This window comes from Chrysoperla carnea, chromosome 3 (genome assembly GCF_905475395.1).
Source record: "Chrysoperla carnea chromosome 3, inChrCarn1.1, whole genome shotgun sequence".
In the NCBI taxonomy this organism is placed as follows: domain Eukaryota; kingdom Metazoa; phylum Arthropoda; class Insecta; order Neuroptera; family Chrysopidae; genus Chrysoperla; species Chrysoperla carnea.
This window is the reverse complement of record NC_058339.1, coordinates 49,636,211-49,661,093: the sequence shown is the minus strand read 5'-3', so window position 1 is coordinate 49,661,093 and position 24,883 is coordinate 49,636,211. Positions and strand designations below refer to the sequence as shown.

The window sequence follows — 24,883 nt, the reverse complement described above, 5'->3', positions numbered from 1 at the left end:
GGTACCATACAATGATATCTTCAAGATAGACTTTACTTTCTCAAGTTATATTTATTAAGTTTGGGCTGTGGTTGTTTTATGGGCTTGTCTATTCTATGTTTTTTTGGGTAGTTAATTTCTTTTGGAAAAGAGTTTTAAAGGAATTCTGTTTTATTTCTGCAGTTACTTTTTTTTTACAAAGCATTCCTCAAAACAAAGTTGAGAGGGAAAATTGGAGCAATTGACTCCTCAAAGAGTCAATTACTAGTTCAAGTAATTGGTTAGTTGTAGCCCCTACCTGAAATATAAAAGAAATAGTCCGTAACTATCGTGGCTGGAATCGAGTATCTGAATTTTTTTCGAAATTTGCTCAATTTTTCTATATTCTTTTAATTAATTAATTTTTAAAAACTTAAATGATAGTCGATATTCTGAAGGCTTTTATTTGGTCGATATTTCAGAAAAGTTCTTTCTCTAATCGCAGAACCATCTATATTCTCGTATCATTATATTATTTAGGGTAATAAGGACCCGAAAAGTATACAAATCTTACTCATTTGACAGTTAGAGGATTATTTTTCTAAATATATCCAAAATCGCTTCGAAATAAACCCTTTTCATATAAGACTCTAGGTGATATCATAAAAAATACCTACCCAAACGTTAAAGCATTTTGGTACTATTTTGTTGAAAGTTCGCTCAAATATCAAGTTTAATCAAATTTCGAAATTTCTTCCGATTTGGTATTTCTTCCGAAAAGTATTTCCTAAATTAATTCTGCCCTAAAAAATACAAAAAATTGCCCAGTTGATTATGGGAAGAGTAGTTTCTCTGAAATTGTATACAAAGAGGGATCCCGGAAGTTCTTCATTCAATACCGCAGAAACGTCGCTCGCCCATTTAACGGGCAATAAGCGGCTACAATAAATCGACGTTCTTTAATTCGCAGGCATACATGAAAGTATTAAATTGTTATTTTTCGAAGTATGCGTGGTTTAAAACTACTATAAAACTGTTTTTTATAGAAATCCTATCTAATAAAAAAGTTGCATCTAGATTGGAGTTCCAACTTATTTTCACAATACATCTTTCCAGAAACTTTTTGCGGTATTTATCACTGATCTTTTAGATGAACATAAGCTATCATAACTTTTATATATTACAATAAAACATAATAAAATCAAATAAATAAACAACACAGAGAAATAATAATAAAATAAATTTATTTCATTATTTTACCTTCTCTCCAACAATTTAAAAAAATATAATGAAGTAAAGAACAACAAACAACTCTTAAGACACCGTACGCTTTCTCTAGTCTAACCAGTATTCAAACATACATTCAATTGTGCACTTGTCTGACTCTGTGCAGAAGATACGATTTTTATTTGATAACATTAACAAAAACAGCAATAAAAATTTATTTCATTAAACCGCGCTCGCGATTAATACTCTTTTAAGGAGTACCTTTAACAAAAAATATAACTGCATTTATTGTAACACGAAAAAAAACCTATAAATGTGGGATTTAATTTTATCACCATCGAAATGAATAAAGTGGATAATTATTGTTTGCGTCCAAAACAAAAAAATATTTTACAAACGATTTTCCTCAATATTTTATCAATTTCATTTTATATTATTCGATCGGTTGGTATTAAAATTTTAACAAAAATATCCTAAAAAAAGTGCAAATATCAAAGTGTTTCAATTTTTTATAATTCTTGTACTGTTATACATTCTTGTAACAGTTCTTATAAAATAGTGTGACAAATAATTTTATTGATTGATTGATTTCTCAGAAGTTATGAAATTGTGTAAACTAGATTAAAATAGTTTGCTCGAGTTTTCTTTGTGCTTTTTTGTGTGTGTAATGTTTTTATAACTTTAAAAAAAAAAATGGAGCCACAATTTTCAACAAATATTACAAACGAACAAATTTTAAATAATAACAACGAAGAAATTATTACAATTGAAAAATCAACAAAAGATAATGAAATTGATAATAATTTAACAATATCCACGAAATTATCTTCAACGGATCAATTAATATGCAAATCACCACAAGATTCACCAACGGGATCGTCATCACGATCACCGTCACGATCAATGATCAAAGAGATTATCAATATTGAGAGTACAGGATCAATGGAATATCTGAATAAAGTACAACAAGATATTAATAATAAAATTGGGTCACATCGAAATGTAATAAATCGACAACGTTCAACAGCCGATACATTAATTTATTTGGGTTTGTTACAAATGTTATTTGGATGTATGATGGTTATTTTTGGTGTATTGGTATTGGTCCATGATGCTGCATTATCGCAGGTAACAATTGTACAATATTGTTATATTACACGGTCCATTTAAAGCAATCAATAACTCTTTTTTTAAATTTATTGTTACAAGAAGTTGTTTATCATTAATCTTTTATTTATTGTATATTAACATTCCATTTGATATACAAGTAGTTCTTATAAAACGCGCATGTAAAAAGACAATAATACTAATAATAATAATCCATTTCATACACTTAGCATTAAACCTCTATTACAAGTAAATGAAGGTTCATGATTTTATTGGAGATCGAAAAGGCGTAGAACTTCTGGGGATTATGTATCCAAACTACAACATTCTCCAAAATCAAATATGAGAGAGTAGTGAAAGAGCCTGTATATGAAAGAGCGTTGAACTTCTGAAGATTCTCTACTATGACTTCGTCAAAGTCACTTATGAGGCAATCTAGCGTGGAGGCAAATGGAAATCGAATGAGCGTTAAACTCCTGAAGATTCTCTACTGTGACTTCTCAAAAGTCACATATGAGGGAGTCTAGCGTGACTCCCAATGAGTTCCTTCATGTACGTTGGATAAGTTACATGATTCAAATGGAAATCGAAAGAGCATTAAACTTTCTACTGTGACTTCTTCAAAGGCACATTTAAGGGAGTCTAGCGTGACTCCTAATAAGTTTTTACATGTTTGATGGATAAGTTTCATGATTCTAATGGAAAACGAAGAATCGAGAATCGAGAATCCTTAGGTGTAAAATTCTTAAAGATTCTCTACCGTGGCTTCTCCAAAGCTAGAGATGAGGGAGTTTATTGTGACTCCTATTAAGTTCCTGCACATGCGAACGATACTATTAGTATCCTGCATTGTGTAAGTAGATGATAGTTAAGCGACAATGCCAAATCAAAAGACCCCACTCATGATCTATTTACTATAGGTATTTTCAATCCGCATCCGTTCCGTAAAACCTTCAAGACTGGAGGAGTCAGCATATTATCATAAATAATGTTATCAAACCAGGACAATTTGCATAAATAATGCTATCAAAGTATTGTAATTGGTCGTCTACTTCTTAGTCTTATCTTTTGCTTTGATTAAATACAGAATCAACATTAATCACTCCTTTGATTATTTTAAAGAGGTAAATACAACGTTCCCGTGCATGTTTCTGGTATAAAGTCTCTGGCTAAGAATTAAGAAATTTACGGCTATTTAGAAACTGCTTAGCTTCACTAATATTGCCAAATTTTTCATAAATATGGCAATACTTCTGACAACTTTGGTTCGTTTGCCCATTTTTTTCAGAGCACGTTAACACTTACGAACACTTAGTATTATCGTGGGATAAGTCATTAAAATTATAACTGATGTTTATCTTTTTTAATTATTATTAAACTGTCATGTTAAGATTACAAGGCTTTATGAAACATGTAACGTAAAATGAGTAGATTTATTACCTCCGATAGATGCTGTAAGGTCAGTAAAATCACTTATCAACATGCAATATATTCCCGCTTTCATTTTATTAACACATTAAGTGAAGATTTTGACAATTATGATTACTCGGCACATAATTTTTTTATTTTAATTTGACCTTTATAGATCTCATTTTTTTGGTCAAGACTGCATATAGTTAATCAGTTTTTTCTTTCTTCATCATTTTATGTCATCAAAATCCTTAAACAAAACGGCGTTAAAGTTTAAAATCGTAGATCTGAGTGCACAACTAAATACATCGATTTTGTTAATGACTATTTAACATATTTATCGTAATGTTGCGTCCATGTTATACGGTAGATCAATATTTCACCCATTTTGGTGTTCAGTTGGTCGCCAACTGTTACCAAACTCAAACAGGTTGGCGGCAAGGTATACCGACCCCAGGGAACAATAAAGCAAGTCACATGAGCTAAAATCATCATCTAATAATTAATCCCACTTAAAATTTGGTTTTGTCTGCTCCCGTGTGCTAGCGGCTTATGGTAAAATCCTATTGATCCAACTATATACAGTAAAAAGAATTAAGAGTCCCGTTGAACACTCTATTGTAACTTATTCAATAATGTATATCCCTAATTCAACTTCTCATGGAAAATGAAGTGTTCTTGGTTTATAAATTTACCACCTGCAAGCTTGTTGGATAGAAATATCTGAGTATAGTAATACCTTAAAGCAACATTTCCTCTACTCGACTTTTTTTTTTGTACTAATTACCATTTCCCTTTTTGCTTCTGGTATTATTATTTTTTCAATAATTATTGTAATAAAAAGAATAATTAATTAATTTGTTTGCAAAAAATGGGTGGGTTACACGTGCAACTTATTAAATAGGTCACCTTTTTTATGCATAAAACCTGTTTTATTAATTTTTATAATAACAGTTCCAGTTCCATGATTAATAAATTCACTATAAAATATAATAATCGGTTAATCACATTTATAATAATTCTATTTGGTGTGAATTTAAATAGTACCAACAACTTTAGCTATACAATGTACGCTGAAAAAATAAAAAAATGCATTTTAAGTGAAAGGCGATTTTAATTATTTTATCTATTTGTTTGTAGTATAGATTATATGTATGTATATTTAAAATGCGTCCTACATACATAATGGTTTTTTTGAGTTACAACATATCTTTGCAGATTTATGTACGGGGTATACAATAATAATGAAAGCTATGCCAAAATATTTTCTGGATAATGCTATAGAAGTTTCGGAACTAGCATTTCGTAGTTTAATTCATAAAAAGAGAAATTTTTAATCTAAAAAAATTTTTTGAATGTTTGTCAAAAACCACTCCCTTCGTTCAATTTCAAGTTTTAGGTCCGACTTCTCCTTAGACAGTAAATTCCCTCAAAAATTGAAGATTTGATCAGGTATATCCAATAAAGAATAGGAGAGGGGGTGGTGAAAAAGGATAAGTCTTTGAAGTGTTAGTTCTAAAATCTTCGAGTTGCTATAACGATAATGAAAGGAATGGAAATTTTGAATGGAGGAATGAAAATGCTTAAAAAAGTAGAAAGCCGTTAATCCTGAAAACGTGCGGTAAGGCTTAAACTTAAAATGTGCAAGTTTATAGCTAAAAAGTTACAAGTTAGAGTCTGGATTGCGTCAGTTTGTCAGTCATATTTGACGAGGTTGTTAAGTAATTGAACTTGCATTGCCAAAGATAAGAATGAAATAACCGGTTCGGTTATGATTAAGATGAATAACCGGGGAGGTATTAAGAAGTAAGTCTACGTTTCAGGACGGTAGCTCTTACTAAAAAGATCATACTTCCACACAGTCTTTATAGTCTTCTCCTCATATAATATTTTTCATCACCTTAATTGTAACTTCGTGACCCTCAACGTCGTGGCAACGCCAATAATTCTAAAATATTTCTTAGAGTATGGTCACTTTTATAACACCAGGGTAATTAATAAACAACAAATAAATGATAAGATAATGGCTAAAAGTAGCTGGCGACAATAACACCCAATTTGTTGGTGCATTCTGTATATATTTATAATTTTATAATTAGATATTTAAATTTATTAACACACGTATATAAGTATTTTAACATGTTTTCATTTAAATACCTATCTATAAAAATTTCTAATATTTTGCATAGGCTTTATATATTCCAAAATTTATTTATCAAATGTTATGGCCTGGCAGATATCAACACTTTAAATAGTACTTTAACAACTTAACTTTAAACTAATGCCTGCCATCGATACAGGCATTTCAGTTATTAACAAAGATGGCAATTAGCACTAATTTCAAATTTCCAAGTTGTTAAAGTTTTCGCAATTCAATAAAATATTATTAAACAACTATTGATAAAAACAGTACAGTATCATAATGTACCATGAGTCACAATCTTATGTATCTAGAATCACCCTAGATATAATTCTACTTGGTTTTCGAGTTTCTTCAACGTGGAATCTTTTCAGTACACTTTAAGGAACGCCATCATACAATGTATGTGTTTAAACTTTGGAAACTTTACTTTTCATTTTCCGCACTTTCACCGTTGTGCTATTACCACCCATAAAAAACTTTACTACAATTTTGAAATAAATAAATTCGATTTTTAAAAGTAAAGCTTTCTTTTGCTCGTGCGACAAATACGATTATATTGAGAATATTATTTAATTGTCAAATTAGTGTTGTTCGATAAACTATTTATTTCTTTTGAATAAATTACTTACCACTTAATCATTGAACCTTTTCTGGACAAGGACTCAACTTCTGCATGGACTTTAAACTAGTGTTTTCTAATTATTACTTCCTTTTAATTTTTAGATCAAATACTTACATGTTGAATAATAAATAACGTCGTGTTTTGAATAACAATTACACACATAAGGTACAACAAATTAAAATATATGTAATAATAATATATAATTTAGATTACACTATTGCATTATACAACAATAGAGTACAGAATAGTATAACAATAATAATAACAATTATTATTATTATACCCACGCAAATTTGATTATAATATATACATACAAAATGTATTATCTATTTAAAGTATTGCTTTAATTTACATAATAGGTGTCTTCCATCATTTGATGTTAGGTGTACAATGTTATTGCATTGTTTTAGTTTTATTAGAATAATATTTTTATTTATTTACCTTTATGTTGTAAAAATATTGTAAATCGGCAAATCGCTATCTTTGTTATAAATCAAATGCTACGTGGACAGAAGTATAACAAGCCGTGGTAAATATAACCTTCGGGAGACAGATTAATCCCCATATATATTAAATGTAAGGCTGGTTGTTTGTTTGTAACGCTTTCACGCAAAAAATATTGAATGGATTGGAAGAAAACTCTACAATAATATAGCTCATACATCAGAATAACACATGAGCTATAAATTATAACGATATACTAAAAAACAAATTTAATTTAATTTGACATTTTACTGTCTGATCTATGAGTATCATTTTGAACCATAAAAGAATGATTTCTGTAAAAATAGTAAACGAAGTACAATTCATGGCCATCTTTTCTGATATACTCATGAATCATGACTATTTTACATTAAAAAAAAATGAAAACTGTATATATATTTTACCTGTGTTAATTAATCCTTACCTCTATTTCGAGTTTTATGAAAAAGGGATAAGTGAGAGCAAGGGAGGTGAAGACTATAACGTGGTGGTCCTTATTTTTTAACCCAGCGAAATTTATATCCCAGAAAAACTCTTCCCTTATGCATGTCAACCTATTTTCTATCTATCAAGGGGTGTAGTTCGCTATGCTACCAATAATACCTTTGATGTTGAAACACAAATATTTATACCCAGCCCCTTTTTAGGTGAAATCTTGGGGAACAAATTTTCTCACAGAACACTATGAAAAAAAAAAAAATTAAAATATAAACAAATAGAAACAAATAGTCTGATAATATATTTATTGCTATTTAGAATAATTTATTCAGAAATAATTAACTATGTTTTTTTTGTTTTTCAATGCCAAATAACAGAGGATTACATTCCATTCAGAGAGGGAAAAAAATTAAATATCACAATGGAAAATATGACTAGCAAATTTTTTATATGTGATTATCATATATTGCCTATTTATAATATATTCATTATTTGAAGCAAAAAAAAAAAAATAATAATAAATTATAGCTATATCAGGAAACAATTAAACTAGAACCCAATGTTAATAGCTTAAATTAATATAGCAAATAGACATTTTATTTTTACTTTTACATATGTGCTAAATATTACTACGCAGTATGTCTTGTGGTTTTCAGTGTTGAAATTCAATTTTATGGTTTGAGATCGGTTCAGGGCTAGAAGGATGGTTTTGAATTTTCTTTCCTGTACAGATGATTTATTGATGAATAGATGAATACTTATGGAACATGAAACTGGTAAAGTGTGGAAAGAAGTGATTTGAATAGGTACCATTTTTGACTCGAAATAATTTTGCGTTGCTATATTCTTCACAAATAATAAAATTTCAATTTAATTGAAATTGGTTTCAAACTGGATTTTGGAATATTAATTTTTCCAAAAATAATTTTGCATTACAGGAAATTAAAATAAAAATATATGATGTTTTTTATAGGAAATTTTTCTGTTTTAAAACTGGTTTTTACATACTAATTTACTAAATTGTATTCTCATCAACTGGGCTAAAATCTTTCGGTAAGGGAATATTTCAAGTATTCTTTCGAATACACCGTGAGAAGAAAAGTGTGCGAGTTGAATAACCGTGTGAAATAAAAATTAATCAATTTTTTCTAATGATTTTGTTACCATCTGAAAATGTATAAAAAATTATTTAATAATATTATATAAATTGAATTTTCAAGTAACTTTTTTTTTAAATTTAATAAAATTAATTAAATTCGACTGATTTATAACGTATTATATCAATTAGTCAAATGTAACTACTTGTGAATTTTTCTTGAGCTTAACTGAAAAGATGATCAGGAGTGAGAGGAACTGTACCGGGGTAATCGACCAAAAATATTTAAACTACCGAAAGAGTTCACAAATGGTTCAAATTTTGCAGTATGTGTTGGTCATCGGGAAGAATGTGTATGTACATACGTTTGAATAGACGTCATATTATTGTAGTTATTATTTGAAATCAATTGCATTTAGTAAATGTTTTTGAAGGTTTTTTTTTTTTTGTAATTAAACATAAGTTGTTAAAATTACAATTTACTTAATTTAGTTAAAAATACAATTTATAATTCACTTGAAAATACAATTTAATGCTTATAAAATGATGCAAAATAAATTGGAAAAATTCATGGGTTTTTGTTTTACAGCGATATAAATATTTACTTTTAGATTTATACTAAAAGTAATAGATTAAATTTGACTTTTTCCAATTGTATTAGAATGGGGCTTCTGCTTGGGTGATGTAACTGTTTTCTTACCTCAAAATCTCATGATTCATTAGTTCATTATGAGATACCCCAAAATGTTTCATGATATTTTAGAAGAATAGACACATTAACTGGGAACTGAAATATCAAAAGTGTACGAATATTAATACGACATTGTTTTCTAGAAAGTTTTTAGAGCTTACACGGACCATGCCGAGCATTACAGCTACTAATTTTATGAAAGTAAACAAGCAAATATTTCACAAAATATGCTACTCTTTAAATTAAATATTTGTTTATTGAATTATTATTATCAACAAACATGAATAATGACGGTACAATGCGGTGTATATTTTATTTATTGTAAAAACTTTCACTTAATGAAATTCGTTTTTTATTATTTTTATATTAAAAATCACCAAATTTATGTTTGTATATGTTTATTTATTATTAATAATATATATATGTTGATTTAATTTAATACCAATAATGTTATTATAAATATTTATACAGTCAATTTAACTTGCACTTCTTTAATCAAAAACTGGTTTTTAAAAAAGGTAATGAAATATGTAGAGTTGATTGTAGCGGAAACTTAAAATTAATTTTTAAAACTGGAAATTTCTTAATATGATTTGGAAGTGATATTCATTATTATAGATCGATCGGACCAGTTAATTGAAAAAAATTCCTCATTTTGTTTGTGAACTGTTTTGTTTGTCATCTTGTATTTGTAAATTTTTACACAGATATGTTTACGTATTTCCATCAGCCAAGCGAATGCTTTTTATACTCTCACCTTTTAGTTTGTTTCATTGATTTCTGACATTTACACCTTTACAGCACTACCCTGAACCTTTTGTTTACTTGAAAAAATACGAAATTCTAGTTTTTGAGGACAAGCTTTAGTGATATCGCCTGCAATTGCTTAGTATTGTCATCCGAGTTTTGTATTTTTGGGTCAAAATTACTCTAGAAAATGATTTTTTATTCAAATCAGAAGGAACCAAATTTGCCCGCTTTTTGTACTTATCTTAAGGCGTATCCTTAAGAAAAATCGAAAAAGTAGCAAAAAAATTTGTATTTCGAAATTTGAAAAATGTTGGTATAATGGATAAATTTTACCGAAAAATATTGGACGTATTGCACGTATTAGAAAAATCGAAAAGCTACTTATGAAAATCACAGTGTGTTTTCTTATTTGAGAGTTCATTGTCTTTATCATGATTGATAATAATAGCTATTCCATATAAAAATCATTTTCATTCTGTCTCTGAGAAATAGAACAGGCTTTATAGTTTTTCGCCGATAAACAAAGAGAAATTTGAAAATAGTTCAATAATGAAATAAAATTTTGTTTAATTATTGAGCATCAACATAGAAATAGGGATTTACTGAAATAGATATGGATATAAACGAGAGTTTCTCAAACTTATTTCGTCTACAGCTCATTTCGAGAATCAATTATTTTTCAGCACTTAAAGTGTAATATATTAATCTGATCTTATCTCATTTATCCTATAAAAAATATATCTACTGCCCTTGTTGACCTCTACAGTCTACAAGGGGCTATTACCATTCTTTATACCATTTTCCGAGACTATACGAGACGGAGCGTTACGAGCCTAATGTTAACGGGCATGACTTATGTGACCTATGTCGAAGGCATTAATAAGTTACCTTAAGTATTAGGATTTCGCTGAATTACAAAAATGAAAAGTCTAAAAGCTTATAAAAAAAATAACTATAAAATTTATTTATAGCATAAATGATATGAAAATTTTTTTTTAAATTTAATGGTTTACATGTGGTGTTTCCCGGTAAGCAGCATCAAACAAACGATGAGCTATCATGCTTCTGTCTTTGATTAACTAAAAAACGAATGGACTAAAACATAAAAATCAAATATAATCTTAAAATAATTAAGGAAAAATATAAAATTATTTTGTTTTGAAAATTTTTTTTTGTTCCATTTGTAATGCCGGTATTAAAAGTCTAACGATTATTAAAAAAATTGATAGAAAGCTCAAGGAACTTGTTTTCCAAATGTTTTACATACTTTCTCTTCGGTAGTACATAGTTCTACCATTAAAATAACTGCATTAATACTTATATCTAACATACTTGAGAAAGTCAAGAATAAGAAGAAAAAAAAAGTGTAAATAAAAATATTCATTTTATTTTAAAAATAATCTTATAATATCTGAAATTAATTTAGCTGAAAAAAAAGTACATTATAATGTGTATAAGGTATTATATTAATTGCAATGCATATTTACATGTACTATACCTACACGTTAAAAAATTAAAGAAAATAATAAATATTATTACATTATTTCATTTTATTATTATTATTATTATATGAAAGCATTTCTAATCAGATTATCTTTTAAATAAAGAATTAATGAGTAAACATGTTAAAGTTACGAATAACTTTATAAGGTGAATAACTTTTCAACAAGTGAAATTTAGAAAAATTAAAAAAACCCCGACAAATGCGATTTATTCCTTGTAAACCGATATTTGAAAATTTAGCTATAAAATGTTCTCAATCAAGTTGGTTCGACCATTTAAGGGCTACGATCCCACTGAGAAAAACACAGACCCATAGATAAATATACTTTAACATTATAACACTCCGTCTTAAATCAATATGAAAGTGATGGTCAAGGACATCAAAACGATACTAAGATATGAAAAATAATGACATGAAAAGGATACTAAGAGAGCTAATATTTTTTGTGACAAATTTCTTGAAATATTTTAATTGAAATTGAAATATTTGAGTTAAATTTGTTCTTTTAAATTATTTGAATTACCTAATTATTTTACCATTTCACTTTTCCAAATGAATTGAGCCATGTTTATTTGACCATTCATTTCCATAGTAATTATTTATATGTTACAATTATATATCATGCCTTTTCCAAACTGAATCGATTTTGAAGATCATCGCCAATTTTTTACCATCGCCACTTGAAACATAGCTAAGAACACTCTACGTTAAATTACCTTTCAAACGAAACCAAAAAAATTAATATCGGTTCATCCATTTAGGCGCTACGATGGCACAGACAGACAAACACACATAGCGGTCAAACTTATAACACCCCTTTTTTAGTTTGGAAGTTAGAAATAAAAGCAATGAATTGAATAATCCGAATATCTCAGGAAAAATTGTACGTAAAGTTGTGTTAAAACATAAAAATCCTTATGATTGGAGACATATTGGATATCAACTACCCGTTCTTTGCATAGCGAGTTAAGTTAAAAAAATATCAAAGCGTGAAAATAAACACATGCGAAAAAAATGATCGTGAAAATAAATAGGTTTAATCTTTAAGTACAACGGAAATGTCAAGATCGATGAGGTTTATCAACGGTTTAGGAATTTCAAGAATTTTTAAACTATATAGCAAATGAAAAACTGTTCATGAGAGTCCATGGGAGTCCATTACATCTTATGGTACATACCATTAATTTACCAGATGATGAAATAGTTTTCCATGGATGCCTTATAGACCGCTATATTAATTATTCTATTATAACAAAGATGTGCAGAGCCTCAAGACATGCTCTCTATGTAGAATGTCCTGAAATCAGCTCCCGGTAATCAAGGTAAAGTAAGTTTAGTTCCAAGTTTGTAACGCTTAAAAATATTGATGCTACGAACAAATTTTAGGTATAGGTGTCTGATGGGAAAACTATTTAAATTAAAGTTTAAACCTTAATAAATTATTAAAAAAAAAAAAAAAAAAAAAACGGTTGTGCCCGACAAATTAAGAATTTATAAGCACGGTAGTGGGTATATAAACTTAAAAAAATATATATTTTCAATTTTGATGGTGAATTGCTTGGCAGTGTAAGACGAAAAGTACGAATAAAATTTTTCGATATCTGGAGTAATTTTCAAAATATTGAAACTACATTCATGAAGTTATAACAAAATTCATCATCAAAGTTGAAAATAAGATACAAATAATTTCAACTACAAATCTAAACTTGCTTTGGCGTTCGTACTACGTTAAACGTATGTTAAAAGTTGAATTCTATGATTGCAATAACTTCCTCTCGCTGAAAAGTTAATAATTTGCAATAAAGCTTTATCTTACTTAGCTTAAGGATCATAAATATCTATATTTTTTCCCTTTTTTCAGTTTTTATTTGTCCGTATGCTTAATATTTTTAGAAATTTTAATAAAACAAAGAAAAATATGTAATTTTTATAATAAATAATAATAAAAAACTTGATTCACAAGTTGACCAGGATATTACTTCTATTCTGCATGTTGCAAAGTACCACTTTCGAATTTTATTAAACGACTTCATTCAAATACTAGTTTATTTATTAATTGTATTATTATTTCAAATTATTAGAGAAAATTTTAATTAACGTGTCCAGTTGGGGTGATATTATACATTATAGAGCATATCATTTAATTACTAGCAGCAAACAAGACCTGCAAATTTTTGATTGTATATACCAGATTTCTTGCATTAGTATTAGCATATATTGATAAGACAGTTGGTATATGTATACATACTAACTCTACTTACACGAAATTACAGATGTCAATTGATGTCTTTACGAACTACACTATTTTTTTCGATTTAAAAGTTTCACAAAGGTTTGTTTCTGTAGTTTTCGATACATTTTTTGGCGAATCGTTTTTGCTCCATTTGTTATAATATAATAAATTATATTTTTGATTCGATTGAACTTCTTAAAACGAAAAGATTGCGGAGTTCATAAATCGATGTTTGGCCTTCTGTAAGTGTATATACCATGTCCCTAATCGCCATATACTAAGACATGAAATCTCAGCGCGGTCAAAATTTAGAAGGTCCAGACCTTTTAATCTTTTGGTATATTTATAAATGAGACATTATCTTTAAATAATGACTTATTTTCAGCTATGCAAGTATTGTAAGAGTTCAATTCAAAATTTTTGGAACCTGATTGGATGATCACTTAGAATTAATTATCAAAGTCGTCCATTATCAATAATTCAAATATGTTATAAACTTTGAAAATTTTCGGAAAATGTGAACCAGTTAATGCCACTTGGTTCCACTATTAAAGTAAAGAAGTAAGAACGGTTTTGAGAGTAATTCGTAAATTATATGTATACATACCAGGATCTACAATAAAGAAACAAATATTTCTCATTGTATTTAATTAATTTCGCATAAATGGCAAAATTTATTTATTTTTAATTTCTCAGTTTTCGAAATTTTTAGAAATAAGTGGTAATTGACAACGCAATATTAAAAAAATCTTGCAATTTGGCTCTGCTCAAGACTATTATTTCATAAAACATTTAATGAAACTTCTGAATGTAGTAGGGATTTAATCAACATTGTAAAATTTATCTAAAGTTTTTCCGTGAAGTGTTTGCATCGGAAATTTCTTAAAAATTATATGAAATAACAATATTTTGTAGAAAATAATAAGTATAGATCATAATAATAATTTATTCATACCGTCCTTTGGCTATATTTATTAATTATCAATAAAATTACAATTTGTAAAGAATAATACTGAGACCTAAATTTAAATACTTTTATTTTTCAAAAGTATTTTTAACATATCATAAACAAATTTTATTTAAATATATTGATACAAATATTTTTCAAAAAATATATCTATTACTTTACTATATTCACATACAAAAACATGTAATAATTTCAGTGAAAGGATTGATATTAGAATTTTATTGAAATAATTTTTATGCTCTGTATACATATAATAAATATATTTTTAATTTGGTTTTTTATTATTATTATTATATCCAATCTTAATAATTCTCAATCAAATGAAAAAGAGTGACAAGGTTAATTAAAGTTTTTTTATATATTTTAAAATTTATTATTTAAAATCTTCAAAAAATAAAAATAAATGGATTAAAATAGAGTTATTTAGATATTTTTAGGTTTCATTTATTATTTAGCAGGATTAGGTATGAGAATATGCATTGTATACCGAATAAAAAAAGTTAAGAAAAGACGAATTAAAATTTCAATATCCAAAAAATCAATGTAATCAATTGAATCAATTCAATATATAATATAATTATGAATAATTAAATAAAATCATACAGAAAAATGGTTTGGCATAGATAATAATATTATTTTTTATTTTTTATTGTTTAATAAATTTTGTATATAAATTTCAAAAGTCATAGTCTTGCGATTATAATTGATGTTTTGTATGATATATTGGCATAAATTTTAAAGACAAATAGCTATTGTCAAGTCAATCTTAAATGAAGTGAATTGGAAAAAATACTCATATACCAGGAGTCGAGCTCGGGTCTCTTGGATTCATGCCAAGCGTCTTATAATACGTGCTATAGACAAAATGTATAGTTTTTACAATTGACAAAATGTATAAATTTGTTATTTTGATTAATTTTCAAATATTAAAAATCAATAAAGACTGATTGGAAAATCTATCGCCTGTCTCTTTCTCGAATTATGTTGTCTGTCTATTGAATAGTTAATGAAAATCAGGATTGTTATTATCGTGGCATCATTAGCTCTTCTCTCTTCGAATTTGCAACAGATTTAAATAGATGATGAAATTATGAAAATATAATTAAAAATAAATTGTTAAAAAAACAACGGCAAAAATTTTTACTTTATACAAATATTTTAAGGAAAATCGTTATATACGTGTGGCTAACTTATAACATTTTTGGATAAAATTTTAGTCAATACAAAAATCTGATCTTTAATAATTTATCCATAAAATTAAAAGGATATCCATTCATAAAATCATTTTATATCTATATGTAATGCACATGTATAATTAAATATACATATTTTATATAGTATATATATATGTTTTTATAATAATAATAAATAATTAAATGTCTATATTTTCGTGGGTTGATAAACGAAAACTTAAATTTATAACTCTTACTTCGTTGTGTGATTGCTATTCAATAATACATAACATATAACGAAAGAAACATAGTTTCTACCGAGTGGCCCACGACACTTCTCGTTCTTTTTATTTGTATAAAATTACAATTGTTTATATAATTTACTTAAAAAATATTCTTGAAGGTTAATTTTAATAATAGGGTTATATGTTATACTGTTTTATTTAAACACATCTAGTAAGATGTAATTAGATGAATTGAATAAAAAGTAAAAATATGAATAATATCGAAAGTAGGTTATGTAATTATTTTTAATTAAATTATAAAAAAAAATATATATTACAAATTAAAAATATCAAAATATAAATGTTAATAACTTTCTTTTCAAGGATAATCCGATTGATAATTATTATGAAAGGCTATTTTTTTTATTTTCATGTACCTACTTTAGACCATAAAGTAATAATTTTAATGCCATTGGTAAGGCGTAAAAAATGACTAGTCCGGCATTTTTGAACCTATATCATATTGAAATTAGAATGACGTCACTTAGTTAACCATGCATTGCCATACAAACTAAACGTGCATGCAAAATTTCAGCTCAATCGATCGATATTTTAAAATTTAGCTGCAAGATTTAACTCAAGTAAATCATGCATATATACATACAAACATTGCAAGTTAAATAAAAGCTTGTAACATATGCCCCCATTTTTTTGGACAATATATCTCTCCTATTTAAGTAATAACACCCTTTCGGGCAAAATGTCTATTATTCACGTAGTAGCATTTTATTGAACAACCCTGTAATACATTAAAGTTTGTATGATTATGGAAAAGTTAATATTTAATAAAAATTTATTTTTTTTTAACCTTTTTCGAATAAGTATTAAATAATTTTTAATAGATGTACAAATTAATCAGAACTCCTGTAAGTCTCAAATTACTTGGTTATATTTATTACGTATGCACAAGTTCATTGCACTCAAATACCTCAAAAAATGTAAAAAATTTATTTATTAGTTTGTGTAATTTTTAAAACTTATACAATAAAAACTATAATAACAATAATTGAAATGATTTTGAAATAAATATTTCATTTAATTGTGCATAAAACATCAATAATCATTGTATACGTATACTTCTTACATACCTACAAATCACAGAAGCGTATTCGAATTTTATTTTTATATAACGTACCTTTCATGAGCATATCTTTATGGGTTTGCTTTGAGCATTACATTTAAGGGCTACTATAATTAAATGATAAAAAGGGAATAATAATTTTGAATATGAGAATATAAGGCAGTAGAGAATTAATCGATCTTTGAATATAATGCCGAAGGCATTCATATTCTTTTCTAAATATTCTTTTTTTAACCAAAACCAAAAGTCTTCTGAGCAGCCATACATGATCAGCCATTAGGTTAATATAGCAACGAATAGACTGCTCTAAACACTTGGCTATCTTTTGACGCTGGCGCTGTTTCAGCTCTTAGAAAAGTTGGGAAAAATCTATTTGTATAAGTATATCCAAGATGCACAATTATATACTAGAAAAAATACTCGGGAATTAATTAAAAAAATACTAGAAATCAATCTTTCAAAATATTAATGATGAAATAACTATACTATATCTCATTGAAACTGCCTGACCTCTTATGTGATGAGCCTCATTTTAATTTGGGTATAAAGCCTATTGCAAACGGATAAGGGTTTTATGGTTGTTGCAGAATATTTATATCTATTGGTAATGTATTAAAGAGCACTATTGCAGATGTAAATAAAAATTTGACAAATTTATTCGTACAGAATTCGAGCAACACATTTCTTTCTGTTCTTGGCCACATAAAATTTATTTATTGTATACAATAAGCAAGAAGATGTGTCTCTGAAAACCCTTTGTAGCCATGATGAAGTAAAAACTTGAAACCCATGGAAACACTAAGATATATTTTTAAACTCCGGCTAGGATGCGACCTCTCCAGATAGGATCAAGAGACTCACGAAATCGTGTACGATCTTCCGACTCCCGATACCAACATAAATTCTGTACCCTACAACAACTAGAAAAGAGGTGATGATCTAACGGGTGAATAGATTTACATGAAACATAGCTAATAAAACACTCTTAATCAAACAACCTTTCAAACAATAAATAAATAATAATCGGTTCATCTGTTAAGGAGCTGCAGTGCCACAAACAACTATTTGTAATTCTTAAGCAAACACAATGACTAAGACAGTAGCGTTCACAACAAAACGTTTACGAATTATGGTTCCCACCGATTATTGCCTTACAATATCTACGTGCATGATAATAAATAATACAATAATATTATACTGCGTTAAATATTTAAAATAATTTGATTTACCATCTATTTGTTGTTCTATTACCATCAATTCAACTAGAAAATATTGTGTTATGGTTTGTAAATTAAAGTGTTGCATGATACATTGGTAACCAATATAATTTGAATAATATAATAAATTCCGTTCAAACGTAAATATTTATTTTTTATACGTATTTATCAGGAAAATCAATCGAGCTGAGTAATGAAATGTTTATTAAATAAATAATAGTTAAAAAAACTGAAAAAAAAACATGCTTTTGCAACTAGTTGAACTAAAACGAGGAAAATAATTTCAAATAGTTAAAAAGAAGAGTGATTAGGAAAAAATCGCGTGGGGTGATTTTAAATTGTTGTAAATATTTTATTGACAGATATTCGAAAAAGTAAAGTCATTATTACAAAATGGCTTAAAAAGCACTTCATCCTTTTTTTACAAAATTTTTAAAGGAGAATTTTTCAGTTTTTTAAACTATGATTTTTTAATATTATAGAATGTTATCTGCGCTTACACCATCAAAGATTTGTTGGATAAATTATGATATTGTTATCGGTCCTTGATAAGTGTGCGAAGTCCAATCCGACGTTTTCAAGTAGTTGAAAATCACATTCAAAAATTTTACATCGATACATTGATATATAGATACAAAAATACATACCAAGCTAATTAATTAAAGCGTGATAAAATAGGTAATAGATCTGCAGCTTTGTTTCTTAAAGTAATAGGACTACAGCTTTGTTTTTAAGAGCGAGGACCTTTCTTGTTTGTTATATATTTTCGGAGTAATGAAATATGGGAACTTACTACTTGAAGTGACGATAAAAAAATTTTTTCTCAACTCCGTGCAAAATGTGTCAACTTTCTGCAAAATGTGCAAAACGAAGTTGCTGCTTTCCGCCTCCATCGGGGAGAAAAATAGTATGTACACCACGGGAGCAAGTAAAGAATGTCTCAGGGTTTCAAATCACATTCCTTACTTTTTCTCCCTAGCTTTTGTAATTTGCGCCACATTTTATGAATATTACAGCTTCGCCCTTCAAAACGAAATGAATTATAAACTGAATAACAACAAAAAACAAATTTTTCTAAAAATATTTTGTGATTACTGTGATCAGTTTTTACACACCCGCATAAATTTATTGTACAAGTACACTACCGGTATAAAGTTTATATTATATAATATGTACCTAAGCATAACAAACATGGCATAGCATAGACCTTATGACATAAATTTTATTTAGTTTATGAATTTTTGTTTATAAATCAATTTTTTCGATAACTTGACAATGAATGATCGAATATTTTTAAATCTACCCAAGGGCATGATGAGTATTTATAATAATACATTGTAAGTAATGTGAAATCCAGTTCAGCCGTTTAAAGGTTGCGAACTCTTTTATCGGGCGGAGAATTATCAAATTTACTAGATACTTCTCATATATTTCCTTGCAATAATATAAATATTAACTAGCTGTGGCGAGGTACAGCTAGTTAATTATAAAGTCTATTTATCTGCCGATGCCATAATTCCATCAGTTTTTAACATGTTTTGTTGTTATTTTTTGCTGATTTTATCATTTATTTTTAAGCGTTTTATGACGTATCGAATTTACTTACTCAACAAAATTTGAAAATGAGCATGGTGGCCTGTGTTTTTGCCTTTCATTAGAAGATACAAGAAATAGCATTCGCTGTAATATCTTACCTACGCAAAAAATGGCAAAAAGTCATAAACAGTGACCACAACTTTATAGCATCAGTGTAACTTATCTTATTTATATATTCATATTATAACCGTTCATGTATACATATAATTAATTAATTGAAATTTCAATAACCGTTTTATGAGTGCTTATACTTATACTTAAGTTATTACGGTACACGTTTGGAATCTAGTATTCAAGGATACCAACATTTTTTACTACAATATAAAATTATTACTGTTTTTGTATATCTTTCACTTTTTAAATACAAATGAGGTATTTTATTTCTTCTTAAATAATAATACAGGTACATATAATATCATAAAACATACCTACCTTTATTTTTTATTTATAAAGGTTATTATTCACATAGAAACGTCTTGCATGGGTGTCTATCTAACACATGCAAGTATGCATATTTTGTTCAAGAGTTTGAATACCTTGCACCCACCTCTCCGATGCTTAGATAACTTTTTTTCTTGATTTTTAAGTAATGATTCTGAAATCATTTTTCTTTAATTTACTAATCAAGTAAATTATAATGAACTCGATTAAAAATAGAATTATTAGGAAGGTCAGTCAAGGTGATCAAGACAATAAATATTTTGGGCAAAAAATAGAACCGACGAAAATTGTAAAAAAAAAGCTAAAAAATAATTATATGGATTCCAATGAAAAATTTCCTTGTGAGGAAATTGTACTTAAAATTTTTTTTTTTTTACTTTTTTGTGCCTTTTTCATCGATTCTATTTTTTGAGAAACATTCTTATTTTATGCTTTTTAGTGAGTTAAAGTTTACTTCCACTCGTTATAAACAGGGTTAGCTACACGTATAGTCCATATCTTAAAAACTACTGAACCTATTTTGATTGTGTGAATTGTGGGGAGAGTATACCTTTTCAAATAAACAATTTTAAATTATTTTCAAAATCGGTAAACATACTTACGTATTGGTTCACAGATGATAATTCAGTGGGTAAAAAGTCAATCATTCTCTATTTTTTTATACCTAGGGGCGAAATTTTTGTTCAAATTTATATATATTTTTTTAATAAAAATAGATTAAGCAAAAAAAAATATACGGATTGAATTGAGAACGTTTCTCCATTTTCGCCGGCTAAAATTATTACAAGACAAAAAATGATGAAAAATCCTTCTTTCTTTAATATGATATTTTACTGGAAAACAGGTTCATAAATAACATTTTTGTCTCAGTTCTTTTCTTTTTGTAAGTACCTAAACTTTGTCTTTTAATAATATAGCGTGTCCATTAATGTTGGACAAACAACAAGACGCACTTATTGATGCATATTTATTAAATAATAAGCAAATTTAATGGAATTATTCTTTTAGGGGTATATTTTACCCTATGCTATTTTGTTTTGTCTACGAAAATAGATAAATTACATATATGTAATCTTATCGACCCCATCGTATATGCAAATAGAAGGTGCATTCAGACTCTCAAAATAATTGAGGAGTTGATACCTGAAATTTTATCATAGTCTCATATATAAGCCATCTCCTATAAAAACTCAAGGATGATTTAAAGTACATTGGACTCGAACTACAACACTTAAATAATTTCATGAACCATAAGGCAAAAGAAAAGTGAAAATATTTTAATTGCCCACATATTTTGTAACTCTTTTCCATCCTACGTTTCCGCACATATTAAACGCCTATGTATAACATACATATGGTAATTTTAAAAAAAATATTCAATAAGTAGATACTAATTAATTTTAGCAATAATTTAATAATTATTTATTTATTTATAAATAAATAAATTGAATTGTTTTACACTTCAAAGTAACAATCATAATGAATACGCAAAACTCTCAATAATTTATAGCTTTACTTGAAGGTAACCCACACTGGACTTGTTTTATGTATGTAGGGTAAAGTGTACAGCCTCTAGCATTTTGCTATTTGGGAAAATATTAGTTTACGAGAAAGCAACTGTATGAAGATAAAATTTGCATACCAGAAGACAAAGATCATTCTGAATGAATGTGCATTTCTTGTATTTTGTATTTTGTATTTCAAATCCCATTCTGCCTAAATCATTGGTGGGTATTTTACTATGCGCTATATCAGTTTTAAATATTTTGAAAGCACGAATTGTTTGGTTAGTTGAAAAGTTAACAAATATACTAATATGTAATGAACGATCAAAATAGGACTTTCTATCGAAATCGAAACCGAAACTGAATCTTTGGTATTTGTCTCAATTTTATCCAAAACTTTCGATGACATGTTAAAAATCTATTGTTTACACTATTGGTTATACTTATACAGATATTTAACGCTCGTTAAATATAAAAATTTATAAAAAATAACATAGCCGGTAAACTATGCGCATTATAATTATATTCGCACCTTACTCACCTGTACCGCGCTAAACTGACGCCATGGTGCTGAAACATACTTTACATATAGAAGCATCCTTTTAAAGGTGATTCCGAGGGGGTTATTTCATCCAAAAAATTTTAGCATGGCTTTGTAGTCTATTAGTGCTTTTGAGCATATGTTACTGGAAGTTCGATTTTATAAAATCGTCAGCTCATTTCTGCAATTCGGAAGAAATTTTCATGGGAATAACTAAAGTCGATAAACTATGCGTATAGTTTTGGTGCAGCCGAAGCTTCGACAGATTTCTGTCGAAGCCGAAACTGATGCTGAAACTTGCCCAAATCAAACCGGTCGCTGCTAATATGATATGGGTGGATACTTAGTTCAATATATACACGATTTAAAAAAAAATAAACAGCTTGTAAGAGGCGATTTAAATTTTTATATATTTTTTACATGACCTTAAATGTAAATTTTGATCCATGGTACAATACTCTTCCCTATATGCTGTGTATTGTACGGGAAGAATTATGTACATATTGTTGTTAGTTATTATAATATTATGATGTAATTTAAAAAAATTATGTACCTATATTCTTGATTATAATCAATAATAATTATTAATAAATTATACCGTTTACTCTCATATATCTATGTGAGAAGAATTATATTGATTAGGTGTGTCTAATTTTAATTATACTGTTGTGATTCCTTCGTTTATTATAATTATATGGCGACATTGAACAATTATGACAATTAGGACGTAAAAGTTAATATCATAAAAAATTTGTATAAGGAGACGATCGGCTAAAAATTATATAGTTCCAAAACTAGTTTAAAAAACAGATTAAACTTTTGTTAAACCATGAAGAAGTACTCGTATACAATATTAATTAGGTACTGTATACCATTCCCCTATAAAAATGAGTAGATACGTGTTTTCGTGTTTTATTATTTTCCATTCCATTTTCGATATATTAAACTTTTTTCAAAAAAATCCTAAATACCTATTTACAAAAAAACGTATCCAATAATAGGGTGTTACATTTCTGGTGTTACATTTTTGGTGCTACAATCCTCACAAAAGCTTTTTTTTTAAAGGACAATTCTTTTAGACATACTGAACAATTAAACACAATAATCATTCTTCTGCAAACCATTAACCGAAAAGATCATCCCACCTTTGTGCCTTGAATAGAAAACATTTCAGATAATTTCTGATAGACCATATAATGACCTAAGGTTGAATTTTTCCATTTTTGAATTAAATTGTTTAAAATAAACTGATGACATCTGAACGAATTTTTAATAATTACTTGCAATACCTCTTTTAAATTTCCGGAGCGTATTTCAATTTATTGTACATATTTCAAAAACTTTAGAAAATGCTTACTTTTATTTAAATTTTTTTAATTCAATCCAGTGCATACGTTTTAAAAAATTGATTTTCACTCTTTCTTTTTAACACGCTATTATTATTTTCATACGTATTGTAGTATATTAATATGTAACGGAATATTGGAACATGATTTTGACCAATTTCAAAATTTCGGATTTACTCGAAATTTGGCATACTTATCAAAAACCGATGACAACACAATAATTTAATAAGTTTATTTGATTATCCTGATCAGAATAAACTATTTTCATATCTGAAAATATATACATTTACTTGCGCTCCCGTCATATTTATACTGAATTTTTGATAAATAAATAATATCTAATCTAAAAAACACAAAATAAATAATAGTTTAAAAAAACTAAAAACATGCTTTTGTAACTCGCTGAATTTAAAGGTAGAAAAAAATTTCTTTAAATTAAAAAAATCATTTTATCGTAAAAAAGCGTGGAATGCTTTTTAAAACATTTTATAATGACTTTACTTTTTTACTTTTGAAACTTAGCACCCCACTCTTATTGACGATAAAATCATTTTCTTGAATTTAAAGAAATTATTTTCTATCTTTCAGCTCAGCTAGTTACAAAAGCGTGTTTTTTAGTTTCTTTAAACTGTTCTTTATTTTATCTACTATCTAATTGAATACTTACAGTACGGTTTTGAAGAGTGTATAATGAAATGCCGAAATTTCTCCGCATTAATTGATAGTTGAATAAAAATACTTTGTGGGGGTGTCGATGTTTTATTTCGATGTTTCTGAAGAAATATTTATTTATTGTAATAAATATATATTCACTTTACAAAAATCAAATTTCATACGTCGTTTATTCTTTAGATTGTTTATCTTAAAAAATCCAATCATCAACAATTTAAATTAAGATTAATATTCTCTTGAAAGTTCTATTTGATAAAAATAACATATTTCAATTATATAATTGGTATTCTTTGAAATGAAATAATAAACAAATCGTGAGAAAAAAATCTATTTTTTCATATTTATGTAATTTTGAATCTTCCGTTAGTCAAATAATAAACATGAATAAAATTATAAATA

At 27.4% G+C, this 24,883-nt stretch overlaps 1 protein-coding gene across 1 annotated transcript in view; it reads left to right on the top strand.

Moving 5' to 3' along the window:
- The first annotated feature begins 1,962 nt into the window (after window positions 1-1,962).
- The window catches only part of LOC123296678, a 51,905-nt gene continuing 28,984 nt past the window's right edge, over window positions 1,963-24,883 (top strand). Inside the window, exon 1 of the mRNA XM_044878258.1 lies at window positions 1,963-2,313. Within this exon, the coding sequence (XP_044734193.1) occupies window positions 2,089-2,313 (225 nt within the window). The 5' untranslated portion in view covers window positions 1,963-2,088. The remainder of the gene's footprint in view (window positions 2,314-24,883) is intronic.